The 27,401-nt window shown below is 31.4% G+C and overlaps 1 protein-coding gene across 1 annotated transcript in view; it reads left to right on the top strand.

Moving 5' to 3' along the window:
* Positions 1–27,401, top strand: part of LOC139501252 (uncharacterized) — a 75,778-nt gene that overhangs the window by 27,615 nt on the left and 20,762 nt on the right. Inside the window, exons 11-32 of the mRNA XM_071290272.1 lie at positions 617–784; positions 3,355–3,700; positions 5,713–6,007; positions 6,610–6,736; positions 7,557–7,787; positions 9,362–9,562; positions 10,179–10,453; positions 11,443–11,575; positions 12,259–12,477; positions 12,667–12,823; positions 14,831–15,111; positions 16,409–16,609; positions 18,319–18,448; positions 19,137–19,171; positions 19,832–19,973; positions 21,085–21,326; positions 21,947–22,108; positions 22,743–22,938; positions 23,086–23,340; positions 24,266–24,486; positions 26,189–26,300; positions 26,803–26,919. Coding sequence (XP_071146373.1) covers positions 617–784; positions 3,355–3,700; positions 5,713–6,007; positions 6,610–6,736; positions 7,557–7,787; positions 9,362–9,562; positions 10,179–10,453; positions 11,443–11,575; positions 12,259–12,477; positions 12,667–12,823; positions 14,831–15,111; positions 16,409–16,609; positions 18,319–18,448; positions 19,137–19,171; positions 19,832–19,973; positions 21,085–21,326; positions 21,947–22,108; positions 22,743–22,938; positions 23,086–23,340; positions 24,266–24,486; positions 26,189–26,300; positions 26,803–26,919 — 4,246 coding nt within the window. The remainder of the gene's footprint in view (positions 1–616; positions 785–3,354; positions 3,701–5,712; positions 6,008–6,609; positions 6,737–7,556; positions 7,788–9,361; positions 9,563–10,178; positions 10,454–11,442; positions 11,576–12,258; positions 12,478–12,666; positions 12,824–14,830; positions 15,112–16,408; positions 16,610–18,318; positions 18,449–19,136; positions 19,172–19,831; positions 19,974–21,084; positions 21,327–21,946; positions 22,109–22,742; positions 22,939–23,085; positions 23,341–24,265; positions 24,487–26,188; positions 26,301–26,802; positions 26,920–27,401) is intronic.

A 27,401-nucleotide genomic window follows, 5' to 3' on the forward strand; every position in this document is an offset into this window, starting at 1 on the left:
GTCGGGTTGCTCATATTATTACAAACTGGTAAATTCGGTAGATCACATAAATAGTATGCACCTTGTATACTTAAGTACGCTTTTAATCCTTCCTTTTAAAAGTAGAAATATAGGGGGGGGGGGGGATAACAAATTCTTTAACTGACTCATACACATGTGTCATAAGAAATTCCATGATAAGATAGTGATATTTTCCTGATTTCTGCATTCAGTTGAGCAATTTTAAAAAAGAAAAACAATATTGGAAAGAATGCTGCCCAGCTTTTGATCTTTATAGGAAAAAGTACATATGGAATTTAATGTCGTATATTCAAATCATGTCTAAAAACTTTGATATATTTGTATATTGTATTGTTATTAAAATGGAAAACTTTTCAAACTGTACAATATCTTTCATCATTTGTAGAGACGTGAAATTTTAACGTTTTTTTTTATCTGGACGACCCGTACAATATTTTCATCCCCAATAAAGAAAACAAGTCAGAAGAGTTTCTACTTGTTTGGATAAAAATTCTCTGTCAACAGTGTTGCGACAAATAGAATAATCTTATACATTTGGACAAATTAACTTACCAAAAATACATGTTAAATCAATGTCTACTTTTGTTTTTTATAGAATGTTGTTAATATCCACTGGAATATTTGGTCAGATGATCTGTCTGGAATTGATTACTTTAATATTGAAGTATATAAAATGCATTCAGTGGGAAATGGGACGACTGATAATGAAATCGAAGAAATACATGATATTTTTGATGAGCAAACTCACATAAAAGTTCGATCGGTATGTAAAGATACTTTTCTATTAAACATTTCAGGTTACATGCGAAATAATTTTTGACAAACAGAGAATTTGCATGTAGCTTGCATTAAATTTTTAATTGTTTAAACGGCAAATGTTATTAGATTTATTGTATGTTCTTGCCATTTGAGGTGACTCTGGTATCTTCCTCCCTTTTGGATTTGGAAATACCAACAGTCGGTCTAGATCTGTAGTGTTACGTGCAAATTTCGAGGGTGGAAGGTGATTCATATGTTAGACTTTTCATTTCGATACGGAAAATGACAGGTTTTATCACATTTACGAATGTATTGTATTAAACAATAGAATGCGTTTTTCAACTAAATGGCAAAATGAAAGTGGAAATAATTGTATAAAGTAAATTTTACTATAGAATGTGTTAGTGTTATTTTGTGAATTTGTGTTAACCTATTTTATTATATAGCAAGAAAACGAGTTTGGTGACTCAATTTTTTGTTTGTTTTATCTGAAAACATATTATTAAAGCTATCTTCTCATATTTCATCTCAGATTCGATTGTGTAGTTTTCCTTTTATAACACAAATTTGGGGTTTCCATGCATTCTCTATATAAAATCTGACAATAAGCCCAGTGAATAATACGTTATATTATATTTAAGAAAAAAGCATGATACAAACTACATTTTGACAAATTAAAAATGTGTTAAAAAATTGTATGGAATTTGATTAAGACCCCCAAGCTACGCTAAGGCGTTTCTTAAGTAAATTTTAAAGTGAAAAAAGCATGTTTTTAACGTACCTTGTTTTACTTTGTATTGATCAATCTGTTTTTTTTCTTCTGTGAAGTGTTTTGTAAAATATGTATTGTCTTTTCGTCGTTTTACCTTTTGATATTGGTTTGCATAGTTTTTCTTCGACATGTGATATTTGATTGTCCCCTGGATATTTTGCAGTTTTTTAATACACTAAACAGTTTTCTTTGGATCTACAATAAAATACCTCAGTGTGCCTTAAAATTAAAGTTGACTAGGATGCAAGTGTTTTGTGTGAAACACAAACGCTCTTTTTCGCAGTGGTAAAGGCCGTATAATGACCTATAATTGCTTATATTTTCATCATTTGAACTCTTGTGAATAGATGTTTTTTTTTCCCAAACCACGTTCCTTATTACTATATTGTTCTTTTTGTTACAAGACAGATGAACCCTGTTGATCTTAAATTGTTTCAACCGGATCTAAAATAGAGTATACATTGTTTAACGATATATATATGAATTCACTCAGATTGGATTCGCATATATGACTAATTAATTATCAATATCGTAATAATTTAGAAAACAAAAGGTTTTGGTAAAAAATTACACTCATTATTTTCATTTTTACTTCAATTGATTTGTTAATACAATGCCATTGACGGTTGGAATTTTTCTGCACCAGATATGTTTTTGGCAATTTATATTGATTAATTGAGCAAAACCCGGAAAAATAATTAGAGTTATGAATGAGGAATATACGTTCCATAAGTAAAAGGGGCAAGGACTGTCAAATTCATGTTCACTGATTTGTTTCAAACTCTCATAATTGATTTATAACATATTTAAATGTAATATCCAAATTATAAGATAGGCTAAAATGAACATAATTACAAGATATGTGCTCAAAAGCTTTTTGTTTCATAGTTTGGTGTGTATTTTAGTCTAGACGCCATCTAATTATCTATCGCGTTGATTTCCAAAAAATGCCGACGGTCATATAAGCGATTTTAAACATAAATATAGATATAAAAAGATAGCGAACTCGTGCGATTGGATTTTTCAAAGCCTGTTTAAATTCCATATAGTAGGTTAGAAATAAATGGTAATCATTTTTTTTTCTGTTTAAGAATGAGTTTTTGTGAATCGAATCAGTCGAACAAAGATTGACTTTTATTTCACTTTTAATGTTGACATTCTGTTTTTGTAATAACTGAACACGCATTGTTCATGCTAAGGGGTTAAACTGAAGTTCGTATAATTAAGGACTGAATGAGGTCGAATTATTGACTTGCAAATGAATAATTCATCATAGATGTTTATTTGCTTATTTTGACAAAACTTGAAACATACTGGCTGCTATGAGCGAATTCCTTTTTACTATTTCACTTTCATCAATGATTGTTATTAAAACTTTGCACGATGAAGATACAGCTCTTCATTTTAAATGATTTATAAATGTGATAACAGATAATTATCCGTATTTTGTTGCCAGTACCGAAGATCTGCATGGTCATATCAAATAATTATATAATTGAAGTTAATGATATTTTGAATATAAAAAAGAAGATGTTTGAATGATTGTTGTTATCTGAATGTCTTTCCCATCTTGACATTGCTTGTTATTTTTTCTTCAACGAATGATTTTTTACTCCTCTTTCTTCGCAATCTCCATTTTATCAATTTATATCAATACAACGTATTTTAAATACTGTAATGTTTAAACATTTTTACCATTCGCATTAGACGACCCATATTTGAAGAAAAAACTTATGTGTATACCTTTTATAGTTTGTAATGCTAATTATCATTATTATTTTTCTAAATATCTTTTGAAATAGAGTACAGTAGAGGTAGCTGAAACAGGGATGTATGCAGTTCATCTTTCTGCTTTTGATAGAGCTGGCAATTATAAGACTGCTAGAGCTTTTTTTCTTTATGACACCAACACATTAATAGATCTAGACATGGGTCAGATAAAAGTTATAAAGGCTGTACAGTACTTAGGAAAAGACTGGATTACTTACTCTAATCCGTTAATTAATGTTGATTGGAAAAATAAGTTCGTTAAGACGGACCACTTCAAAAATAGCTGGCTTGCAAAAATTCGTCCATATCATGATATTGACGCATCCTACGATGACAACAGTGGTAAACGAAACGTGACAATGGTCCCAAATGTCAAAGGTAACAGTACTTTTGCTAAATATATATGGATATCTTTTATATTTTTTAATAAAAGAAGTTTAAACAGACATAATAACATTCATAAGTACTTGTTTTCGAAAAGAAAGAAAATACATTATGACAAAAGTAGAGATAGTTTCCTTTACAAAATTACAACAATTAGTATAAAAATAAATATTCTTTTTGTATTTTGTGACACATCGATCAAAATGTACAAATATGTTTGCTACCTTATGTTGTTCTTTTTAATGTTTCGTGAGATTTGATATGCAGTAAACTATTGCTGCCAAATTCTACACTGCATTATTTGAGATAGCACTGATAAAATTTACTATTTGACTAGTATTCAAAACACTGTAACTGGAATCAACTGCTGTTTTGCCGATGCTTACTGGATTCAGGAGATGCTTCTTAATGTTATCATTAAATGTAATTTCCATTTACGCGTTCAGATATTGTTTTCATCGAAATATCGAAAGAACAATTTTGTTGAGGAGTATAAAAAAAAGAATTAAAAAAAGACTACAAATAAATTGTAAACAGAACAAACAGGAGAGTCTCAAGATATAACATCATAGAAATCAACATAATAAAACTTATTTGACAAATTTTCAAATTTTTGCAGAAACACATCTCAAATAGAATTAAGTGTTCTATTGATCTCGGAACATCACTTGCACTGGGTTGTGGCAGACAGATTTACAATAGTATCTTTAAGAATAAATTAAGTGAACTAATTTAATTCTGAAATATTTATTTTTCTTTTGCGAAATATACTGAGTGCCTATGAAAACGCAACACTTTTTTTTCTTCTAAAAAATCTTAAAATTTTTATATTATTTATATTAGAACTTTGTATAGATGGTTGAACATGACTTTTAAGACAATTGTCGACGACTTTACGGTTGAGTAATTTTTGGATCAAATGCGAAGTAAGGGTTATTTTGATCGGACATAAACCGAGTTCGACGCTTTTCAACATATGCACCATTTTCACGATTTTGTCATTTAAAGCTTGGCTAATGTCATATATTTTCCCGCCTTTATTGGTAAGAAACTGCAATAAACATAAATGAGTAAATTCCAGGACTCTCTGACAACCAGCAACATGCAGTTTTTTCGCATGATCCAATGAAACCTTTCACATAACACGATAACGAGAAGAATGACGTAGTAATACAATAACCCAAATCATCCGAAAATTCAACCAAAATGGATCATGTAATGATAAGCCATATCCCGGGGTGCAAAAAGCAAGAAACGTTCAGCAAGACCGATACATTTGGTCTTTAACATATCCGATATCGACTCTGATGACTGTCGAAAGGTCACGAGAGTTCAATGGTGGTCACGGTAGAACCTTTGGAGCAATTTCAGTAAAGCACCATTTGCGCAGAAATTGTTAAAGAGCACCACAATCTTTCCATAGTGACATCTAAATGGCCGTCTGGTGTAAACATCGAATTCTGTAGACCACAAAAGTAATTCATTATGTACCGAAAACCGTCAGTGGTGCATGTGGTGGTTACATAGACATTTGGCACCCACCTTGGCCAATAGTCATGCTTTTGCCGGATTTTGGTCCGATCGAGCAAATTTTGCAACAGATTTGACATGGTTTAGACGATGAACCACCAATATCATAAAGTCAGCTTGAGTTTGCTTTGCGGGACAAGTTGAATAACATTCCTCGGGATCACATTAAACGTCCGGGATGATTAATTCCACGGTGCTGTCCAGATTGCGCTACATCACGGGGTAGTAACAGTTTTGAATAAGACTGTGAGTTGATGAGTCCACATTTGATGTTTCGTTTACCTATTACGCCGAAAAAATGACAATGAAACATTTTTGTTTGATATCGATTTTTTTGTAAAAATTGTTAATTTTTAAGAACAATTTATTTTGAAAAATTACCATTTCTAATACAAATTTTATTTTTGAAAAACCAAGTGTTGCGTTTTTATTGACACTCAGTATATTTCAACTTTAAACCTTTGTGTCTTCTACAGGCATTGTAAAATTTGAAATTGCACATAATGTTTACGGTACATCACTGAAGTCATCATCACCTTTAACTCATGTACCCAGTGTTTATTCGGAAACTGCCACTCAGAATGTTGCATGGGACGACGGGGATCAACTTGTTGTTAACGTTAGGGCATTCGATTTGTTTGACAATTACAGAGATGAGAATGTGACGGCTTACAAAGATTCATCTCCCCCAATAATATCTAATCTATGGTTGACAAAAGGTGATCGAGTAAACATCGCTGTTCACAGCGTAGAAGAGTTTAAAGAAATGATGTGAGTTTTCAATGATGATCTAACTGTTTTATGTATTTATAATTTCATTTGAGTGTTCATACTTATCCTATTTATTCATACGACTTATTAAGATATCATATAAATATCTATTTTATGCATTTTAACAAATCAGGAAATTACTCTTTCTTAGTTCGATCTGATCGAATGTGACCTAGCGTGTCCTGATTATGTCTTATAGCATCTGAGGGCTTCAGTGGCCTAGTGGTCCAAGTAGTCGAACTACTGTATTCCTAACCTATAAAAACTCAGATTCCGAGTTCGACTCTCGCACGTAGCAGATGTGCTAGACTTAAATCGTATGGCATAGTATTGCTAGTATTCCTAGAAGATAAACAAGAAAGGAAAGGGATGAAAATCAGCTATAGCGGTTGTACCTATGAATGGTTTAGTATGTGTACAAGCAGATTGCGATAATATCTGGTCAACATCTTATTTCTGATGTTTGAAAGCTAGAACTGATTTGAATGTTGCATAAATTCTGCCAGTTCAGTGATTCAGATCCTTATATTCTCTATGCTGTTTAATGTTTAATATTTACCATTTAATCAACTGCCTAAATGTATTAACATGTATTTTTTTAGGATTGAATGGGATGCTTTTGATTATCACAGTGGAATTAGCCATTTGAATTGGCGGTTGTATGATAATTTCACGGGTTCGGATATTATTCACGGATACCTTGATTTACCAGGACAAGGGGAAACACAGGTAATATAGTTTAATACATTTCAACTCAAGAGTTGGTTTATTTGTAATCGAAGATATCCATTACAGACAGGATGATCAAGTTTTAGAAAGTTTTTGTCGGATTTTGTTTTCTATGTAGAAATGGTCACAAGTAAACTATTATATTAGTGTGTACAAATGAAATATAAAGGGATCATGTTGCAATGTCTGTTACACTATGATACATGATCCACAGAAGACCTGGTATAAAGCAGACACACATAAGAGCTAGATCTGGTTCTATTTTAATTCTATCCAATAGTCATGAAAGGTACCAGACTTATAATCAAATACGCCAGACGCACGTTTCGTCCTCACAAGACTCATCAGTGACGCTCAGATCGAAATAGTTATAAATCCAAACAAGTACAAAGTTAAAGAGCATTGAGGACAACAAATTTCAAAAAATTGTGCTGAATACGACTTAGATAATATATGCCTGGGATAAGAAAATCCTTAGTATTTCGAAACTTTGTATTCATACTTTTGTAAACAGGAAATTTATGAAAATGACCATATACCTGATATTCATGTCAACACCGAAGTGCTGACTACTGGGCTAGTGATACCCGTGGGGACGAAACGTCCACCATCATTGGCATCGACCATTATTATTTGTTATTTATTTATTAAAAATGATAGATAAAACAACACCTTTGTTAAGGAGTGATATTTTTTATTAACCCTTTCGTGCCTTTCGCGGCGAAAATTTTACAAAAATTGTGTTGTAAAGCAAACTTTTATATTTTTTTGTCTGAACAATTTCTCAAAGATATATTCTCTTCTTTTTTTATCATGCCAGACTTTGGCAGAATGTAAGGATAGATTCAAAGATTATACCAGAGGACCATCATGCTACTGTACTAAATATACTGGTTGTTACCACAAACATTTTTATGTAAAGCCACATATAGCAGTAGAGGACGGCAATGGAATAGTCCATAACAGATCCAATGGTGTCCATGATTCAGAGTATTACATAGATGTTAACGTTACAAACATGGCAACATTGACTACACTGAAAACTATTAAGGTACTTCATCATTCAGAATGCACTATATGCAAAGGTTTATTTGGGCATTTTTCTTTATATGTTCTTATTAAAAATACACCAATTGAAGTAAGATAGATGATGAATACAATGGCAAATTATAAACAACATAAAAACCACAAACTTTCACAAAACACTCACATTTTAATAATTTTAAGGAACTTACAAATATTTATAAAGGGGTCTACATTGAATCGTAGCAAATTCAGAAACAATACTAATTTTGCACCACATAACTACATGTATGGGTACTAATAGCAAGCTTATTTTCTGGTCTGTGGGTCCGTTCGTTCGTCCGTCCGTTCGTCCTACTTCAGGTTAAAATTTTGGTCAAGGTAGTTTTTGATGAAGTTAAAGTCCTATCAACTTGAAACTTAGTACACATGTTACCTTTGATATGATCTTTCTAATATCAATGCCAAATTATAATTTTTATCCCAATTTCACGGTCCACTGATCATAGAAAATGATAGTGCGAGTGGGACATACGTGTTCTTGGGACACATTCTTGTTGAAAAATTGTTTGTTCGAGTGGTTCTATGATTTAAATTAAATTTGTCTGTGAATGTCTAAATGAGAGTTATACATAAATCAAATGTAATTTGATTCCAAAATCATATCAAGTGAAAATGAAAAAAAAATATATTAACGATTTTTTGTTGTTGGTATAATTACCAAACGCATCATCAAAAATATATTTAAATGTTTAATCTGCTGTTTTTTTATGGTCCCGCAACGAAATTGTCGGTGCCATATAGTTTTACCCTTGTCCGTCATTCCGTCATTCCGAAATTCGATCATTCCGTCATTCCGCAACAAACCATTATACGGAGTTTTTTTTCTAGACGCCTTCAGATATTGGGCTGATTTTTGGTGTGTGAGTTAACCATGATGAGTTACAGATCAAGTTTAAGTTTCGTTCCGCTCCACTAATGTTTGCCAAAACTAAGGGTTTACAACATTGAAAATTGATGAAAATCAGTAATATGGACATTTTTCTATACGCCTCCAGATTTTGAGCTGATTTTTGATATGTGAGACTTCCATCATGTTTGTGTCTACATGTGTTATTGAAATTGCAGATTTTTCAACTTTTTGAGACGGGGCCATTCGTGTCGCTTTGACACATCTAGTTTAATGATAACGACATCTAATGCGATCGGTTTGCGCCTAGAAAAAATTAACTTGTTCTCAATTTGAATTACTATCAAGTAAATTTGGCATAATCTTGCCATCAAAAGCCTTTATAACTTATTCGGCACGATAACAATAAGAACATAAGTGCAGGTAGGGGAAGAATGAAAACATGTCAACATTGGACTTCAAATGCCTTTTTCGGTAATTTCTTATCACCAGTTGGTACTGTACGTTACGTATACATACTATCAGGTTTGGTCAATTTGAGATGGTTTTGTTACATTTAGGCTATGAATTGAAAACTATGATAACTGTTACACTATTCTTAAATAGCTTAACTTCCATTTCAAGTCTTCAGAATGATGATATCACATATGGGATTAGATGTGTAAAGCTTTCACTTTGTCATGAATTTTTAGATAACAATAGACATTACCCCGCCAGTAGCCGGACATGTGCACGACGGGGTATATGGCAGTCCAGAAGTAGACTATCAGCAGGACCTTCGTCTTGATGTTCACTGGGAAGGTTTTTTCGATCATGAAAGTGGTGTTGAATTTTACCAGTATGAATTTTCCGAAGTCTGTCTTAATGGAGAAAACTTTCAAAATAAATCATTGGTTTGTATTCAAGAAACAATGAAATAATGAAACAAATATTTTAAAAACAATTTATACCCATAAAAACAATATCAAAGACTTAAATGCAGTTTTGAATAGTTAACGTTCTAGAACAACGTTAACCTTATTTAAAAGATTGATAATTTCAACCGGATTGTATTTAAATTTTAGGGCTCGGTTTACATTATCACCGTACAATTTAGAATTTGCTGTTCCGTTTGGAATAACTTTTCTGCAGATGCAGCCAAACTTTCAGACCAAATATTTGTATCCATGAAAGGATTTAGTAAAGGTTTTAAGTAAATCGTGGCAGCGAAATCCCGAAAATTATAATCTACTAGCCATACATAGATTACGCTCATTGAAATCAAAAACGTCATTGCAGAAACGAACAAAGTGCACGAGTTGGTATACATAAACACCGAAAGACGGGGCCAAAGGAATACCACCGTCTAAAAAAGGAAAATTAGGAAAAGGGAAAGAAAATCATCCATTTTGTTGTAAATTTTTGTGAAGAGTTTCTGGTGTTATACTGAAATATGTAAATCTAGGAAAGGACAGTAACTTTCAATGTCTGAGTTTCACCAGTTCTGCAAGTTTGCATGATTTTTTTCAGACGGACGACACTTATGACACATTCGCCAGGTATGACGCACCGAATCCTGGAACATACTACGTGACAGTGGTGGCATATAATAGAGCCTATGACATGTCTAAACCAGTTTGTTCGGATGGAGTTACTATAACAACCCTTGTACCATCAGTTAAAAATGTTATTGTAACGCATGCTAGAACGAAACCACGTTTAGTTAGAGACGGTAGTGGCAATGAATGGTATATAGATAAAACCCTTCAACGACATATCTTGGAAAATAATACAGACTCATGCAAGTACGTTTTAGTTTATTACAGTAGTAATGCATATAGGACTCATGCGTTGTAGGGACTCATGTATTTTTCAGTTATGTTACATAAAAATAATATGTATTTTTCTCACCAACATGCAGAAACATGATTTCAAACAAATGATATTATTTGATCCTCACTATTATTCGGGGAAACATATTTTTCTTTAAACTTTCCTTCTAACACATAATATTAAGAAAAAAACGCTATGACCCCAACCAACACAATTACACAAGTAGAATGATGAGTGTAGTAGACAATATAAACATAGAGAATAAAATTACTAGCAAAGTTATCCAATAGATAATATTAATGTTACCAGTGCCAATGAGTCAACTCACCATCAAAACCATGCACCACATGTTATAACTATAGGCTAAAATACGGCTTCAACACGATGCACTGTCTCACACTAAACAGCAAGCTATAAAGGGCCTCAAAGTGACTAGTTAAAAATGATTCGAACAGTTTTAAAAAAAACTGTCTTATTAATATGAAAAACGAGGATCGAGAAACACCTATGCACTACATCAACAAACCACACACACTCGAATAAGTAATAGTCCAAAAGAACAGTATTTACGTTGTTGAAAAGAAAACGATACAAAAAGTTATGACAAATCTTATCTTATTCAGGCAATTCATGCTAGGGGCTAGATAAAAATAATTTACATGCTATAACAAAAAAGGGTTCAAGGGTAAAATCAAATGTGAGGTTGAAGAACCAGAAAATCAAAAATTTTAGGACTGACCTGACTGTGAATACTTGTTCCTTGGGTTAGAACAAATATGTTGTCCTTTTTCTGACTTGTAAAATGCCTTAACACAAGAGGGGCGGGGGCTGGTGTTATTGCTAACTAAGCCTTCACATTTTACAAATGTTACAAACAGAAACAGAGAGATAATAAAAAATCAGTGTAATAAATTTACTTGCATGTACATTATATTATGTAGTTATAGTTATTATTTTAAAGGTTTTCAGATCCGATGACTGAAGCCATTGAAGTTTTCCCAGTATCACAAACACCAGTGAATGCTCACATAGTATGCGAGAAGACTCATTCGTATTCAACCTTGGTTACTCGAGTAATTCCTAGTATACACATGGTATGTTTTTGTTTGCTACCCGATACATCACGCCATAGGATATGTGAGCCATTTTTTATCGTTCTTTCATAGCCAAAGCCCACTAGCCGTCTGGGATTATTTACTTAAAAGCTTTCATATTTGGTATGATAGATTATTGTATTTCTACGTAGTAATACTGTACTTGGCTAATATTCCAATTTGAATAATGTTGAATGATTTTTAGGACATGGAATTTTATTTTCAAAAATTGTGTTATAACATCTCATTGTAAATCAAACTCCCCGGAAGCTATATCTTCAAAGCTATCATAATTAGATAAATGACACATAACTCCTATAGCAATGTGTTCAATAATAGTATGAATCCTAAGTGTTTCCTCAAAATGAAAGAAAAGGTAATTCATCATGAATACCAGTATTGAAATTGTGTACGCCAGACGCGCTATCATATAAAAAAATACTCATAGGTGACACCCAAATAAAGATAGGGTAAAAGGTCAATTGAAGTACGAATTTAAAAAACAATTTCAAATCAGATTTATGACATCATCCGATACATTTATCAGGTGTATGAATTTTACATATGTCGATAATGTTAAGTAACTTGGATTTCTTACGGATAATCTAATGTTAGGTTTTATTTTGAGTGTAGTTTAAGCTTTTATTAACGCAACTTTCATAGCGTGTAAATATATGTTACAGTTAAACATAACATGGGAACCAGTTGTTGATGCTGTCCTTATAGATGATTACGAAGTTGGAATATCATCAGTACATGGCAGCTCTGCGCCAGATATAATGAGATTCCAGTCGTCAAGGCGCCATACACATATTTTGATAAATCACTTTGGTGTTCCCGAGGGAAAGTTGTTCTACATCATTATAAAGTCTATAAGCAAGTCTAATGTAATGGGTTCTCAGGTAAGGCTATAGCTTCATTTTTCCAATTTTTTCATATCAACTTTTGGGAAATGATTTTGTCACCTATTTTTACATTTGAAATATTAAAGTCATAAAGAAGTTTTAGATCTTAATATCATTTATCAAAAACGAATATTTGCATTTATAAAAATGAGATTTTTAATCAACTAAAATGTATTAATTTTACAGAGTGTAGGTCCGCTCATACAGGACACAACATCTCCTCAGTTTGTTGGAACAGATATTGCTTTGTCTGTCTCAGGAAATTACCTCATTGCAAATTGGTCTGCTGCCAGTTTTGAAGATAGTGATAACCCTTTTGCGTTGGACTACGAATATGCTATAGGTATATATTGAAAACATTGTTTTATTTTTCCACAGCCGTAATAATTATTGGAAGCCAGAACATATAAAATATTAAGAGCCTAGGTAAAGTCTAAAAGCAACCAGGTTATTTCTGTCAAATTAGAATACGTCATAAAAATCAAAGTTCAAATACATCCGTTTTCATTAAAAATTAAATTACAACATTTTCTATAAATGCTACTTGATAATACACAATACTCTTTTACAGAAAATACATTAAGGCATATTCTGTTTAGTACCTCGAATGTAATGGTCATGTCTTCTAATGTTTTTCACATTATATGTAAAAAAGATAGTTTTGATTATAAAATACCTATGGATAATAGTTATCAAAAGTACCAGGATTATAATTTAGTACGCCAGACGCTCGTTTCGTCTACATAAGACTCATCAGTGACGCTCATATCAAAATAGTTATAAAGCCAAACAAGTACAAAGTTGAAGAGCATTGAGGATCCAAAATTCTAAAAAGTTGTGCCAAATACGTCTAAGGTAATCTATTCCTGAGATAACAATGGAATATTTCATAACTGAATTTGATTTTTTGTTTGTGTTGAGACAAATGTAATGTAATCATGCACTATATCGACATTGAAATTTCATTTTGATATGCAAGGCCAGTAGTTTGACGTTATTTGGTTAATTTCTTCTTGATAAAGAGTACTGGTTAGGCGTATAGATAAAAGAACCCTTTTTGTTATAATATGTAAATTATTTTTATCTAGCCCCTAGCATGAATTGCCTGAATAAGATAAGATTTGTCATAACTTTTTGTATCGTTTTGTTTTCAACAACGTAAATACTGTTCCTTTGGACTATTACTTATTCGAGTGTGTGTGGTTTGTTGATGTAGTGCATAGGTGTTTCTCGATCCTCGTTTTTCATATTAATAAGACAGTTTTTTTTTTAAACTGTTTGAATCATTTTTAACTAGTCACTTTGAGGCCCTTTATAGCTTGCTGTTTAGTTTGAGACTGTGCATCGTGTTGAAGGCCGTATTTTAGCCTATAGTTATAACATGTGATGCATGGTTTTGATGGTGAGTTGACTCATTGGCACTGGTAACATTAATATTATCTATTGGATAACTTTGCTAGTAATTTTATTCTCTTCGTTTGATGTGTTTGAGCTTTTGATTTGGCCATTTGATTAAGGACTTTCCTTTTTTTATGTTTTCCTCGGAGTTCAGAAATTTTGTGATTTTATTTCTTACTATTACCTTAATGTAAAGATAGATTTATAGAAGGGACGAAATCATTAAGGTCCATATAGCCTATTCTTTTCTTTTTTTACAAAACTTTATTAAACAAACAAAAAAGAATATGGACATTCTGACAATACCAACGGTTAGTTATTCATGGGTTTTGAATACAAACTTTTCAATTTCGAATATAAGATACAATATTCAAACGGATGTTCAATATTTTATCTTTTGGTCATAAAAAGTAAATTTATTGGACTTACTATGTTTTTGTACTGAAAGAAAGACGAAAAATATCGATGATATTCAAACTAAAAAAGCTTTTCATTGAGGGCAAGATAGTTACTCGGTTGAAAGGCAGATCAATATTTTTTACCAAACGATAGGTCAGTTAACAGTGCGACTTTCAAAGAAAAGGGAAACAATTTAATTAAGTATAGAGGGAGCTATATTTTTCGATGATCTGTAATTATGATAAACATGGCTTGCAATAATGCCTGGGGGTTTTGGAAACTTACATAATACATAACAGTCATACAAATTATGTGTTTATGCCATTGCATTTAAGTACAAAGTGAAACTATGTGTGACAGTACATGATTGTAGCATCTTCTGAGCTGGAGAAATTTATATATCATTTACTAAAATGCATAAAAATATATTTGTGCCTTGCGATTTAAATAATATATATCAAAACCATTATATTCATTATTTTGATATCTAATTTTCTATGCTGTTAAATCTCTGTCAAAACTAATTAATATATAAAAAAAAATCATATTACAGGACACACACCGTATTCTACAGACATACAACAATATTCCATAGTCGGAGAAACTGGGCCATGCGTCCATTCATCAAAATACATGTGCACTGCAACTAATATATTGGATTTAGACTGGAAACTACATGGTTATCATGTCTATTACGTGACCATAAAGGCTACAAATCTTGCCGGCCAATACGTCACTAAGTCATCTGTACCTTATATTCATGATATATTGTTGCCTACCCGAGGTTTAGTTATTGATGTTCCAGGAAACTCATCAGCTTTTACTCCAGTAAAGGTATATATGGCGTATAGTCTTATGTGAAGATATATAAAAACAAGAATGTGTCCTCAGTACACGGATGCCCCACTCCCACTATCATTTGTTATGTTCAACGGACCGTGAAATTGGGGTAAAAAACTTATTTGGCATTAAATTAAGGAAGAACATATCCTAAGGAACATATGTACTAAGTTTGAAGTTGATTGGATTTCAACTTTCGTAGGTGGGGCATAAAAACAAAATATGAACAAATAACCATTATATGAATAAAAGGAGATTTGGTGAAAATATTAAACAGAGAGCGAAGGACAAAAATAATCGATAGGCAAACATAACCAAAAGACTTATGAAGGGTAGCAAACAGTTTCAAACAAGTTAGTTAGTTTTCTCTTTATAAAATACATCCACACTTAGTCATATGCTCTTCAACTTTATATTTGTTTGGCTTTATAACTATTTTGATCTGAGCGTCACTGATGAGTCTTATGTAGACGAAACGCGCGTCTGCGTATTGAATAATAATCCTAGTGCCTTTGATAACTATTGTCACAATCGGTATATTTAAAACCATTAGACTTTTCCGAATCATAAGATTTGATCCTGCGAAAAAACTATTTTCCGTTAGATGAAAGATAGACACAGTGTTAACAAATTCATACTTGTACAGTGTCAATTTTAATCGTATGTTATAACCGTACTGAAACATTTAAGGGTTGAAGGAACAATCTATTTAAATGGATTCTGATTAATTTAAAGTCTATGCTCGTGTCTTGGAACTAGAATTTAAAAATTTAGAAAAGCATTTTTAAAATACACTGAATTTATTTATAAAGTAAAAGACACAAAAGGAGAAGTGTTTAGGAAGAAGTTTTCCAGATAATCGTTTCTTTATTTCTGTTACCATTTATTACAAGATAACTATGACTGTCGCAAAAAGTATATAAGAATTAACATATCAATGATATGATGTATCTCATACAAGAGGGACGAAAAACCAGAGGGACAGTCAAACTCATAAATCGAAAATAAACTGACAAACGCCTGGCTAAAAATAAAAGAAGACAAACAGACAACAATAAAACACACACATGACACAACATAGAAAACTAAAATAATAAGCAACACGAACCCCATCAAAAACTAGGGGTGAACTCAGGTGCTCCGGAAGGGAAAGCAGATCCTGCTCCACATGTGGTAATCTTCATGGTTTAAAAAAAAAGATTTTAGAATATTCATATAAGTTAAGGATAGATTCTGTACATACATCTATTTAGACATATCTAAAATTCAATTAATTAGCTTTCTTTTTTAGGACATAGAAGACATTGACTATACCACCATTACAGATCATCTAGCTGTTCGGTGGAGGAAATTTTATCATCCACATTTGAATTTAACATACTATACCTGTTTAGGAACAGCTTCAGGAATATGTGATGTTGATGGAAAGAAGAAAATAACCGGCAATATTAATATTTATCTGTTTTCTGGACTCTCTCTGACGCCATTTATAGTATGTGTTAAAATTTTATTGTTTAATGATGGCAATTAATCCACTTCTCCCTCTATTTATACTATATTTTTTTTTCAATTTTTGAAAAATAATTTTCAATGCGAAACAAACATTCAACATGTACAAGTGTGTATCGAAACAGATTTTATTGATATGTGACATTATGAAATATTGTTTTTAAAATATGTCGACGACCTTAGTCCTGTTAATATGTATTTTGGAAGCCTGTAAAAGATATTGACAACTTTGCCAAGATTTAATTTTGTTCGATTGACATCAGCATAAGCCAAATCGAGATAATTTTTTTGTGAACTGAATTTATAATCCGAGCTATCAAGATGTAAGTTAAAAAAACAGGTATTTCAATATATCAAATCTTCTTAATTCTGTTAACGACATACCTCAATTTCGTGAACAGAAGTACCGATTTACCTACAACATTTCGATTTAGTTTGTATGAAACTCGATTTGTTAATGCAAGATCGATATCTCTGTGATATAGGTACATAGAGAAAATTGTTAGTCAGAGTGAGATTCAATTTTCTTATCAAGATCTCGATTTTTCAAATAAATAAGAAAATTAAAAAAAAATGGACAGTGAACTACAAATAAAATATCAATCTTGAAAATTGATTCAATCATGAATAAGCAATTTGAGATATCATTTCGTGATTACAGTTGGCTAACAGATGTATTTGTAATAAAAGATACGTGTCTCATTATGCCTCATTTGATTTAGAAAACGATTGTTTGTGTTCTTTATTTTTTTCATGTTTCTTTGTGTATGGGTTTTATATTTTTTATATCGTTCAATTTAGTTCTAAGTATAACTTATATCTATACATCAAATTATGCCGAAATCTTAATAATAACCTAATCGATATTGACATCGATGTATGTGTACAATTCAATCGATCATCATATACAATTACTAGAATTTAATTGAGATATTCGCTCTTATAATTCACTCTCTCTATATCTACATTGTTTATAAGTATATATATTTATATAATAGGACACACCCATGACATCGCGGGTCCGTGACTGAATAAAAGTAACTAAATATGAATAAGCAGTATATTTAGCCTGAATGTTTAGTATTGGTATTTTAATAAGTTATATTCAAAGTTGAGTTCTTTGATTCGCTGTTTTACATCAGGACGGCTAAAAAATTGGAAACTGTTTACGTCTTAATTGAAGTCTGGGTATTTGGTATACGTATTGTCGTCTTGTAGTGTCGAACTGGTTAGATAGGAAACAATATGGCAATGATTGAATTTAGTAGTGTCAACACTGTATAATGACGAAGATTCGGTATGATTATGACCCGTGTGTGTAGGAAATCTCAAATACGCCGTTTGTCAGTGAACCTGACAGAGACAGAACTTACATATATGGTTATAGGTAACAGGTGACATTTTATATACTAGTGGAATTGGTATCGGATTCGACCCGGAACCGGTTAATTTTTGGTGATACTAATTATGTGGAAAACAAAAGGGCCTGCAATGGTTTATTTGTATTCCACACCATTGTTTATATCAGTTATATACTAAGTTGCATTCTTTGATTTGTCGTTTTTATCCCATGCGGGCTAACAAATTGGACCTCGTAATCTTTGATTTGTTACAAACTAATAATTTATAAATAATTTACTTCTAAAAAAAATCTTTTAAGTTTTGGAAAAAGAAAGTTCAAATTTATTATAGCGATACTACAGTACAGTTTTTGCTGAAACGTCAACTGGATCAGTATTTGTAACCTCAGATGGTGTCACTGTTGTAGATCCTACTTGGTCTTTGCCAGATCTAACACTTATGGATGGAGAAAACTGCACGGGCAAGTTTTACCTTTCATTTTGTTTACATAAATTAATAACAAAAAATACCATTCAGGATTTTAACTTCTATATATGGCAGTATTTTATTGAAAATGTTTCATAAATAGCAATCAGAATATGTTTTTTACAAAGCATTTTCACAGTCGTAGAATTTATGTATTTCCTTTAAATGTAGAATGATCTCTCCATCCGCCAATGAGACCTCAGGTCTAGCTAACTATAAAACCCGGTTTAACACACAATTTTCTTTGGTAAATGGCTTAACCAAGTCATGATTGTGAGAGTTGTTTTCCGTTCGTTCCCTTGTTTATTAAAGTGTAATGTTGTCAGTGTTTATGAACTTCCCCTTTTTAAATATACCTTGAAGTTCGTCTTTTGTTTGTTATAGTTTTAATATATACAAACAATCAAAGAGTAATGTAAATATACTGTTCTCTACAATTAATAATTGTTGACACCACATGTCATGCTCTAAATCCCCCCAAATCTGTATTAAAGATGTATCCTCTACAATAAATAAAAGAAATAATTACGTCGGTATGGTATAAGCATACTACCAAAATCAATGTTTAAAATTGAACCTACTAAATGAAAATGAAGTTTAATGACACTTTAATTACAGCGTATTCAAATGGATAAGCTTAGCCACAGTTACAACTATTCTAAATCATTGTTTTTATTTTGCAGACAACTTACCATTAAGTACAAGTCATCATGATAAGGTATGAAGAAGGCGTGAGAATATCTCCTTACTATAGAAAACATTTGAACTTAATATTTTAGTGCATTAAATGCAGTAAATACCAAAAGTATTTATGCCTTGAGGACAATACTGTTTTCGAATTATATTGCCATTTTAAAAAAAAGCTAATTGTCAGACAATGATCGCATTCAAAATAAATTATAATATTACTTTTTGTTGAATTTAAGTGACTGTGATTCCATTTAATATTATCTGATACAAATCATATACAGTGCTTTCAACACAGTGGATTGTTTTTTTTTTATCTAGCTCAAACTCACTGTCTCTTCAATGTCGCTTTAATTTCAAAATGATTCTACGCATATCATGTTTGTTATTCAAAAACTGAATGTTTTTCTTTGTGATCCGTTTACCAAATTTAAACAAGAATTCAATTAACATTTTTTTAAATTATCGTCAACGTATTCTGCAGATTCAGTGAAAGAGGCCCATGGACTTAGCATAATTATAAGTTAGCAAATCTTATGAAGAAAAAATATACACAAATATAACAAATAAACAATATGCACTATATGTTATAGTAAAACAGTCTGCCGTCCACAGATGAACAATTGTTCTGCCCTTAAGGGAAAATGTAAAAACTCATTTCGTATAAATGTTTTGTATTTATTTTCATTAGGATACCCGACCAAAGTGTGCTGTAGACAAGGATTTTCAAGTATCCACTACTACTTTGAGCACATATTTTCAAATTCCATTTGATTATATACCATTCATAACACATGCGTTTTGGAGTATAGATGAACGGTATTGGCTTGGTGGTAAATACTTTTATTATATTGATACCATAAAACACTGAATAAAACACAAGAACTAGTAATAATAACTTAAATCAAATACGGAAAAGTCTGCCTTGATGTAATGAAAATACAACCAGCATGCAATAAAGTGAAAGTAACTGGTGAAAGAAAATACTAAGTCATATCCAACATCAAATAACGGAAACAAGCCTACCCTGAAGTGTATACTAAGTATTGTGAATCACGATCATTCAACAAGCAGGAGTAATGCAAGTGCTCTGAAAGTGCACTAACTATTTACAAAAGTGCCATGAGACAACTCTCCATCCAAGTCACAATTTGTGAAAGTAAACCATTATATGATAAGGTTCTTCAAAAGAGAGACGAAATATACCAGAGGGACAGTCAAACTCATAAATCGAAAATAAATTGACAACGCCATGCCTAAAAATGAAAAAGACAAACTGACAAACAATAGTACACATGACATAACATAGAAAATTAAAGAATAAGTAACACGAACCCCACCAAAAACTAGGGGTGATCTTATGTGCTTCTTGAGCCTTCGCAACCATTCAAACAGGAAAACAAACGGTCTTATATATATTAAAAAAAAACGAGAAACGAGAAACACTAATAAACCACATTGACAAAAGACAACCACTAAACAGCAAGTTTCTGACTTAGTACAGATACAAACAAATGCATGGGGTTTGAACGTTTTAATAGGTACCAATCTTTACCTTGATTGCAAATGTGATAGTAAAAGCGTATTGCATAAAATTTCAAAATATGTATTATTGAATTTTATATTTTAAAGATATATGTTTATTTAGAAAGCAATTAAAAAATATACCTACCTACTTATTGGTGTGTCATAATTGGAGCTGTATGTTTATAGATTGAAGGATTAACTTGTATAATGTATAAATCTGACAAGAAAATTCATAATTCTATCTTTTAAAATGAAAAATTAGTTTAAAAAAGGTACTTAAATTCACACAGGTAGTATGAGGATGCAATATTGCAATTTTGAAAGAATACACCATGTTTGTTGATCTGAAATATTGAAATTAATATACCATGTGAGGTTCATTCAGATGGAAACTTATAAGAATGTTTGAATTTTCAGAATTTTGGAACACCTTTAATGAAATAGACTACCAATATTTATCCATTCAACAATACAATAATTTGACCGTGAGAGATCTTACTCTTGAGCCTGGACGAACATACCGATTATCAGTGAAGTTTTGTGCAGATGACGTTTGTTTTCCTGCACTTTATACAAGTGGTGTTACCATCATACCGAACAAACCGGTTGCCGGACCTATATCGATTGAATATACAAATCATACTAACAATACAGATAAGGTACTGTTTATTTTTTTACCATTTGAATCACTCTTGTTCTATCTTTTTTAAAATTGATTTTAACGTGAAAGTTTATGATGTTATATGGCGTACTGATTTATTTTGTTTAAATGTGCTAATTTTTGATATTATGATTTGTACATATTCCTGAGTTAAATATAACAACATGCTTGCAAAAAATGATAACACCGTAATAAAATAGAAACAGTTACTAGGAAGTCAAAAGAGGAGAAAATAAAAAAAAGAAGATGTGGTATGATTGCCAATGAGACAATTTTCCACAAGAGACCAAAATGACACAGAAATAAACAATATAGGTCAGCGTAAGGCCTTCAATAATAAGCAAAACCCATACCACATAGTCAGCTATAAAAGGCCCGAAAATGACAATGTAACACAATACAAACGAGAAAACTAACGACCTTATTTATGTACATTAACAAACAAATATGTAATACATAAACAAAAGACAACCACTGAATTACAGGCTCCTGATTGGGGATTCTTACCATATAGATAGCAGTTCTAAAAGCATAACATTGTGCATTAGAATAAACTTTAGTTGTCAATATATACATTATTTATTGTTAGAAACATACTGGTATTTTATTTAATCTTAGATGGAAGTTGTATTTGCAAATATGTATGATCCCGACATTCTGGATGAAGAAGAAGCAAGAAAAGTAGTATCACATTATGAATACAATCTACAGGATAGATCAAATGGAATATATCATTCTTGGTTGAAGGCGGATAATATAACTGCAGCAAACAGCTCTTTTGTATGTTAATATTATTTTCTGGATTAGGTTTCGGAATATTGATTCATAAACACACATTTTGTTAACTAAATGATGTCATCACTTATCTAATGAAATTATACCAACAGCTTTCTGATGTGCAACTTACAATGCAAACATTGAAAATAATGCATTTGTTCCATCGTAATTTCTTTTAAAACGTAACAGAAAATGATACTCATTAGCAAACACGTTGAAAACTATCTAAAGCTGTGACTTTTTTTCTTAAGAAACAGACATAATCGTTGAAATAAAACATGATTACTAAACAGATATGGAAAGTTATTAAAACATTGTATTTGTATTTTTAACCAACCTCATTCGGAACGATGCACATCTTACAACATAAGCCCAATCATGGATACAGCAACTATTTTCATTACAGAATTTGAAAATAATAAATTTTGAGGTAGATAATATTTATTTAGGAAAAATCTACGTATTGGTTTTGGCGATATAGAATTTAAAGATAATTTTGACATAGTGTTTCACAGATTTTGCATGAATTTCATATTCATGAAAAAAAAACTTTAAAAGTTCATTTGCACAGATTTCAACATTTGTAAAATCACGAAGACAATAAGGCAAAATATCATTGTAATTATATCTTTTATAGTCACACTTTACAATTCATTTGTTGGGGCAAATGGATTTTTCAAAATGTCGTATTATTGCCTTACGTGGGTATAATAGAGCCGGTGTGTGGCAGACGGCATTTGCTGAAATCAAACAGTGCAAAATTCAAGCTGGAAATCAAATCATTGTTCCAAACAAAGTCGTAGATGGTATTGGAGAGCAACAATTAAATGGAGGTATGTACAAAAATAATGATTTTCTTTTTATACTTTTGCTGGTTAAAAAACGTAAACAGTTTAATATTTTTTTATTATAGCAATAAACTTTACATTACAAAAATAATTTAAGAAATACAAATCCTGTGTCATGTTTATGACTTTCAGATGGATCAATTAGAGATGGATATGGCAAAGAAATTTATCTTGAAGAAAATGGCAGATGGAATATTGAAGACGTTGATTACACTCCTTATAAAAACATTTTAAGTGCAGTGTGGCATTCACTTCGACATAAAGACTTTACTTGGGCAGTAATTGAAATAAAAACATTAGACGCCGTGACATACTACAACGATTTCAACAGCATGCATCTATCTGATCCATGTTCACATCCGGATGTTGTTACATGTGGACATACAGGTAAAATATTTACAAATTGCTACAGAAATTGTTTTGTTTTTTATTTAATGAATTTGATGGTTTTCTTAAAGCGTTCATCTCAAATTCATTTGCATGCATACGATAAAGGAAATAAACAAATAATCATACAAAATAAGATGACTGCTTATAGATAGAAAAGGAATAAAAATTTAAACAAATCATCCGAGAATACCTGCCCATGATCCAAGCTAAATTATGAAACAAAAACCAATTACATGATAAAGAAAAGTTAAAAACATAAATACGCTTAGTTACATTTTGCTCTGCATGGTTCGGTCTGATAATCGATTAATAGCACTAACTTTTTTTAAAAGTTATATATTACTTTTATATATGACCCTTACAGTTTATTATTCTATACTGCTAAAATAGATTTTTTAGGGAAATGATTATGTTTTTTCAAATAGTGTCCCTATATGAATCGGAACTGTTTTTCAATTCAAGCAGGATACGTGATGTTATATTTTAGTTATATTGTTTTCTTTTTCATGATAATGAGCTCTATATGTACAAAATGTATGCTTATCTTTGACAATACTCATAGAGAAATCGTATTTTTACCTAATTGTGACTTGGATGGAGAGTTGTCTCATTAGCACTCATACCACATCTTCTTATATCATTTACAATATTGATAAATCATATGAGATTTTTTTTTTTTTTTTTTTTAACGATAACAAATATTTTATTCAATCATTTCCTGATATGGAAATACCTAAGTAGCCCAGGTCGCATACTTAGGGGCCCCTGTATTTTAACAGCCTCACTTGACCAGGGAAAATATCAAACAATAGTTTTACATACATAATTATATTTAAATAACCAATACAATTGATTTTCACACCTGATAAGATCACTGTATAAAATCACTATCGTAACTCATATTAGATTGATTTTTTTTTAGAGAATGCTTTTATAAACGTTTTATTTAATGACGAAAATCCTCTAAAACACGGTAAACGCTTCACTATATGCATTCATGCTCCATCAAAACCCATTCATCATGAGAAGTGGACAGAACTACTAGAGGAAATTAATGTTTGCAGTGATGGTATCACTGTTGATCTTACATCTCCTATAACAGGAAAAGTTTGGATTGGACCAATTACAGAAATTCAATACAAGGTATATTAAATAATAAAGGAAGATAAATGTCAATTTGACAGTTTCTAACTTGACGGATGTGGATTGTCACCAAAATAAAAGCAGTTTGCTAACCTGTCATTTTTGTAAAAAAATCATTATATATACCAGGATTTAAATTGTATACGCCAAACAGTAGTTTTGTCTACAAATGACTCAATCAGTTAAGCTCGAATCAAAAGAGATAAGATGGGCAAATAAAATATGAAGTTGATAAGTATTGGGAACCCAAATTTCCTCAAACATTTGCTAAATACAACTATGGTTAATATCCTGAGTTTGAAAACCTGAGTATTTCAAATAGTTCTATGTTTTGTAAACAGTTATTCTATAGTTTTGACCATATCCATGATAAATCATGTCAAAGTGCTGTTTCCTGGGTTAAAGCAAATAAGTGTGCATTATATTCATAAATTGATTGAATATTATAACCTTGATAACATCCAAATCTAGAAGATGGACAGATGAGTGGTACTTGTTTGGCTTAAGAACTATTTTGATCTGAGCTTCACTGATGAGTCTTATATAGACTAAACGCGCGACTGACGTGTTAAATATGATTCTGATGCCGTTGACTACTAAAGACACACAAAATTGGCAAAGACACTTATAATTGAAGCTTTGGACAAGACAAAACCAGTGGTAATTAAATGGAGTTTTCAGTAGTATGCAAATTCTGATTCAAATAAGACATCCGTAATTTTGACCAGTTTTCAAACCACCAGCAATAATTTTGTAAAAGAGAGATTGAAGATATTAAAAGGATCTTCAAACCTGTAAGTCGATGACGAGCATGCAATGCTTTATATGGCTTCAAACCGAAAATCCAACGGAAATTCAAGCAGTCAATTATTTACTTGAGAACATGAACACCATTAAAAAAAACTGTGCTTTTTTTCATAATTGGCATTTTCAATTTGGCGGACAACAAATAAGAGTCAATAGTATATTTAAAGTATGTCCGCAAGACGAACGTTTCGTCCATCAAAGACTCGTCAGTGTTAGAATCTCAGTAAACCATTAAACTTACACAAAATAAGGTAAAACAAAAATTTTGGAATATAATGTTTAAGTTAAAAGCTTGCCATACCGTTGTTTGATGTGCATATTGTGCAAATTTGTACTATGTGTTTTACTTTAACGATACATTGTCTAGATTACATCAGGCAGAGTATGCGAATCTTTCTAAATATGCTTTACCCGACTTACAAATGCACACCAGTCCCGCAAAACATATGATTAACAAAACAGAGGCGAAAGATACAAAGGGACATTCAAACTCAATAATCGAAAATAAGCTTACAACGCCATGGCGTAAAATGAAATATGAAAAAAAGACAAACAACAGTAGAAAACACACAACATAGATGACTGAGAAACACAAACACCGCTAAAAACGTTGGTAATCCCAGGTACTCCGGAGGTAGGAGGTTATTCTGCTCCCCCCTTTGTATCATACCGTCGTGTTGCTCATGTCAGTACAAAGCCGAAAATAAGACTAGTTCTTTAAGTCAAGTTGGGTAAAAGAGGAAAGGATAGTGGTTAAAATGTTCAACTCACAAAACGTGAATTATAGCCTAACCTGTACAGTGAATTGCTGTAAATCAAGTTCGAAAAAACACACCAACAGCCTCGTATTTCTAGGAGATGTTAACCAGTTCACTAACCAACTTTCTTGCACTAGTTTCAGACCACAACCTCTGATATATTCGTAAATTGGGAATCATTTATGGATGTTGAAGAATATGGTACAGCAAGTCACAGTACTGGAATACGCCAATACCAAGTTGCTATTGGTAGGATGATTATGAAATAATTTGATTTTGGATGTAACAAGTTTTCTGATTGGCTGTGAATTTTTTTTTATCAGCTCATAGACATAATTTTGTCATTTGATTGTGACGTCATCCAATTATTTATGATTTACTCCTTGAATATAGAATCTAGAATAAAATTATAAGAAATGACTTTAATATTTTTTCTGTCTATTCGAAACAACAACAAAAATATGGTGCACACTATCAAGAAAAGATATTACAGTCATTTCTTAAATATTATTTTCTAAAATATTTGATATTTCAATTTAGCAATAAAATAATATTGTCAATGCAATCGGTTCCTGGGAGTAAATGATGAATCCATTTTGAAAATATAAACCAAGAAGTAAAAAAAAACCAGTGCATTCGAATGAAATCCAAAAAAATGTTACCGTCTGTTCTATAAATATATAGATATTTTTCATAAAAATTTCAGTCTTTGCAGCTGTGGAGCTATAAATCAATGTTTTTTCTTTAACAGGATCTGTAGAAGGCGGATCAGATATAGTTGAATTCACAAATGTTGGTATTGTAAACCATGTAACATTTCACAGAATTAATTTACAGAACGGACATGATTATTTTGCATCAGTTAAAGGTATTTTTGTATATTTTTGTACTTAAAAAGATAAAAAAATTAAAATAAACAGAATTAGAAGTTTACTAAATTTACCTCGTATTTCCAAATGAATACTGTGTTCATTATACTTATGATAATTTTAGACAAAGATGTTTGAGGTTTACCCGTCATTTACCCGAGATTTTAGACTTTATTTTGCAGTATTTACTAGATGTTTTTCCATCTTATTTCTACCGCGAACTATTACTAGTCAGTTGTTAGAATCTATCTAATCTGCTTATATTTAATCCGTATATACGAAAAGTAAGTTAATTGACTGAAACATTATCAGCAAAGCAATATAGTAATGCCTTATTATGACTTAACACCTCACAGTAAAACACGAATTCACTGAAGTTCGTATTTTTGAATAATTCCATGGTTTATATATGTGAATGATAAAAGAAAGATAAAGTAATTGTGTTTCACGACATTGTTTCTGTAATAAATGTCAAAACATA

The sequence above is a fragment of the Mytilus edulis genome, chromosome 13 (assembly GCF_963676685.1).
Source record: "Mytilus edulis chromosome 13, xbMytEdul2.2, whole genome shotgun sequence".
Classification (NCBI taxonomy): Eukaryota; Metazoa; Mollusca; class Bivalvia; order Mytilida; family Mytilidae; genus Mytilus; species Mytilus edulis.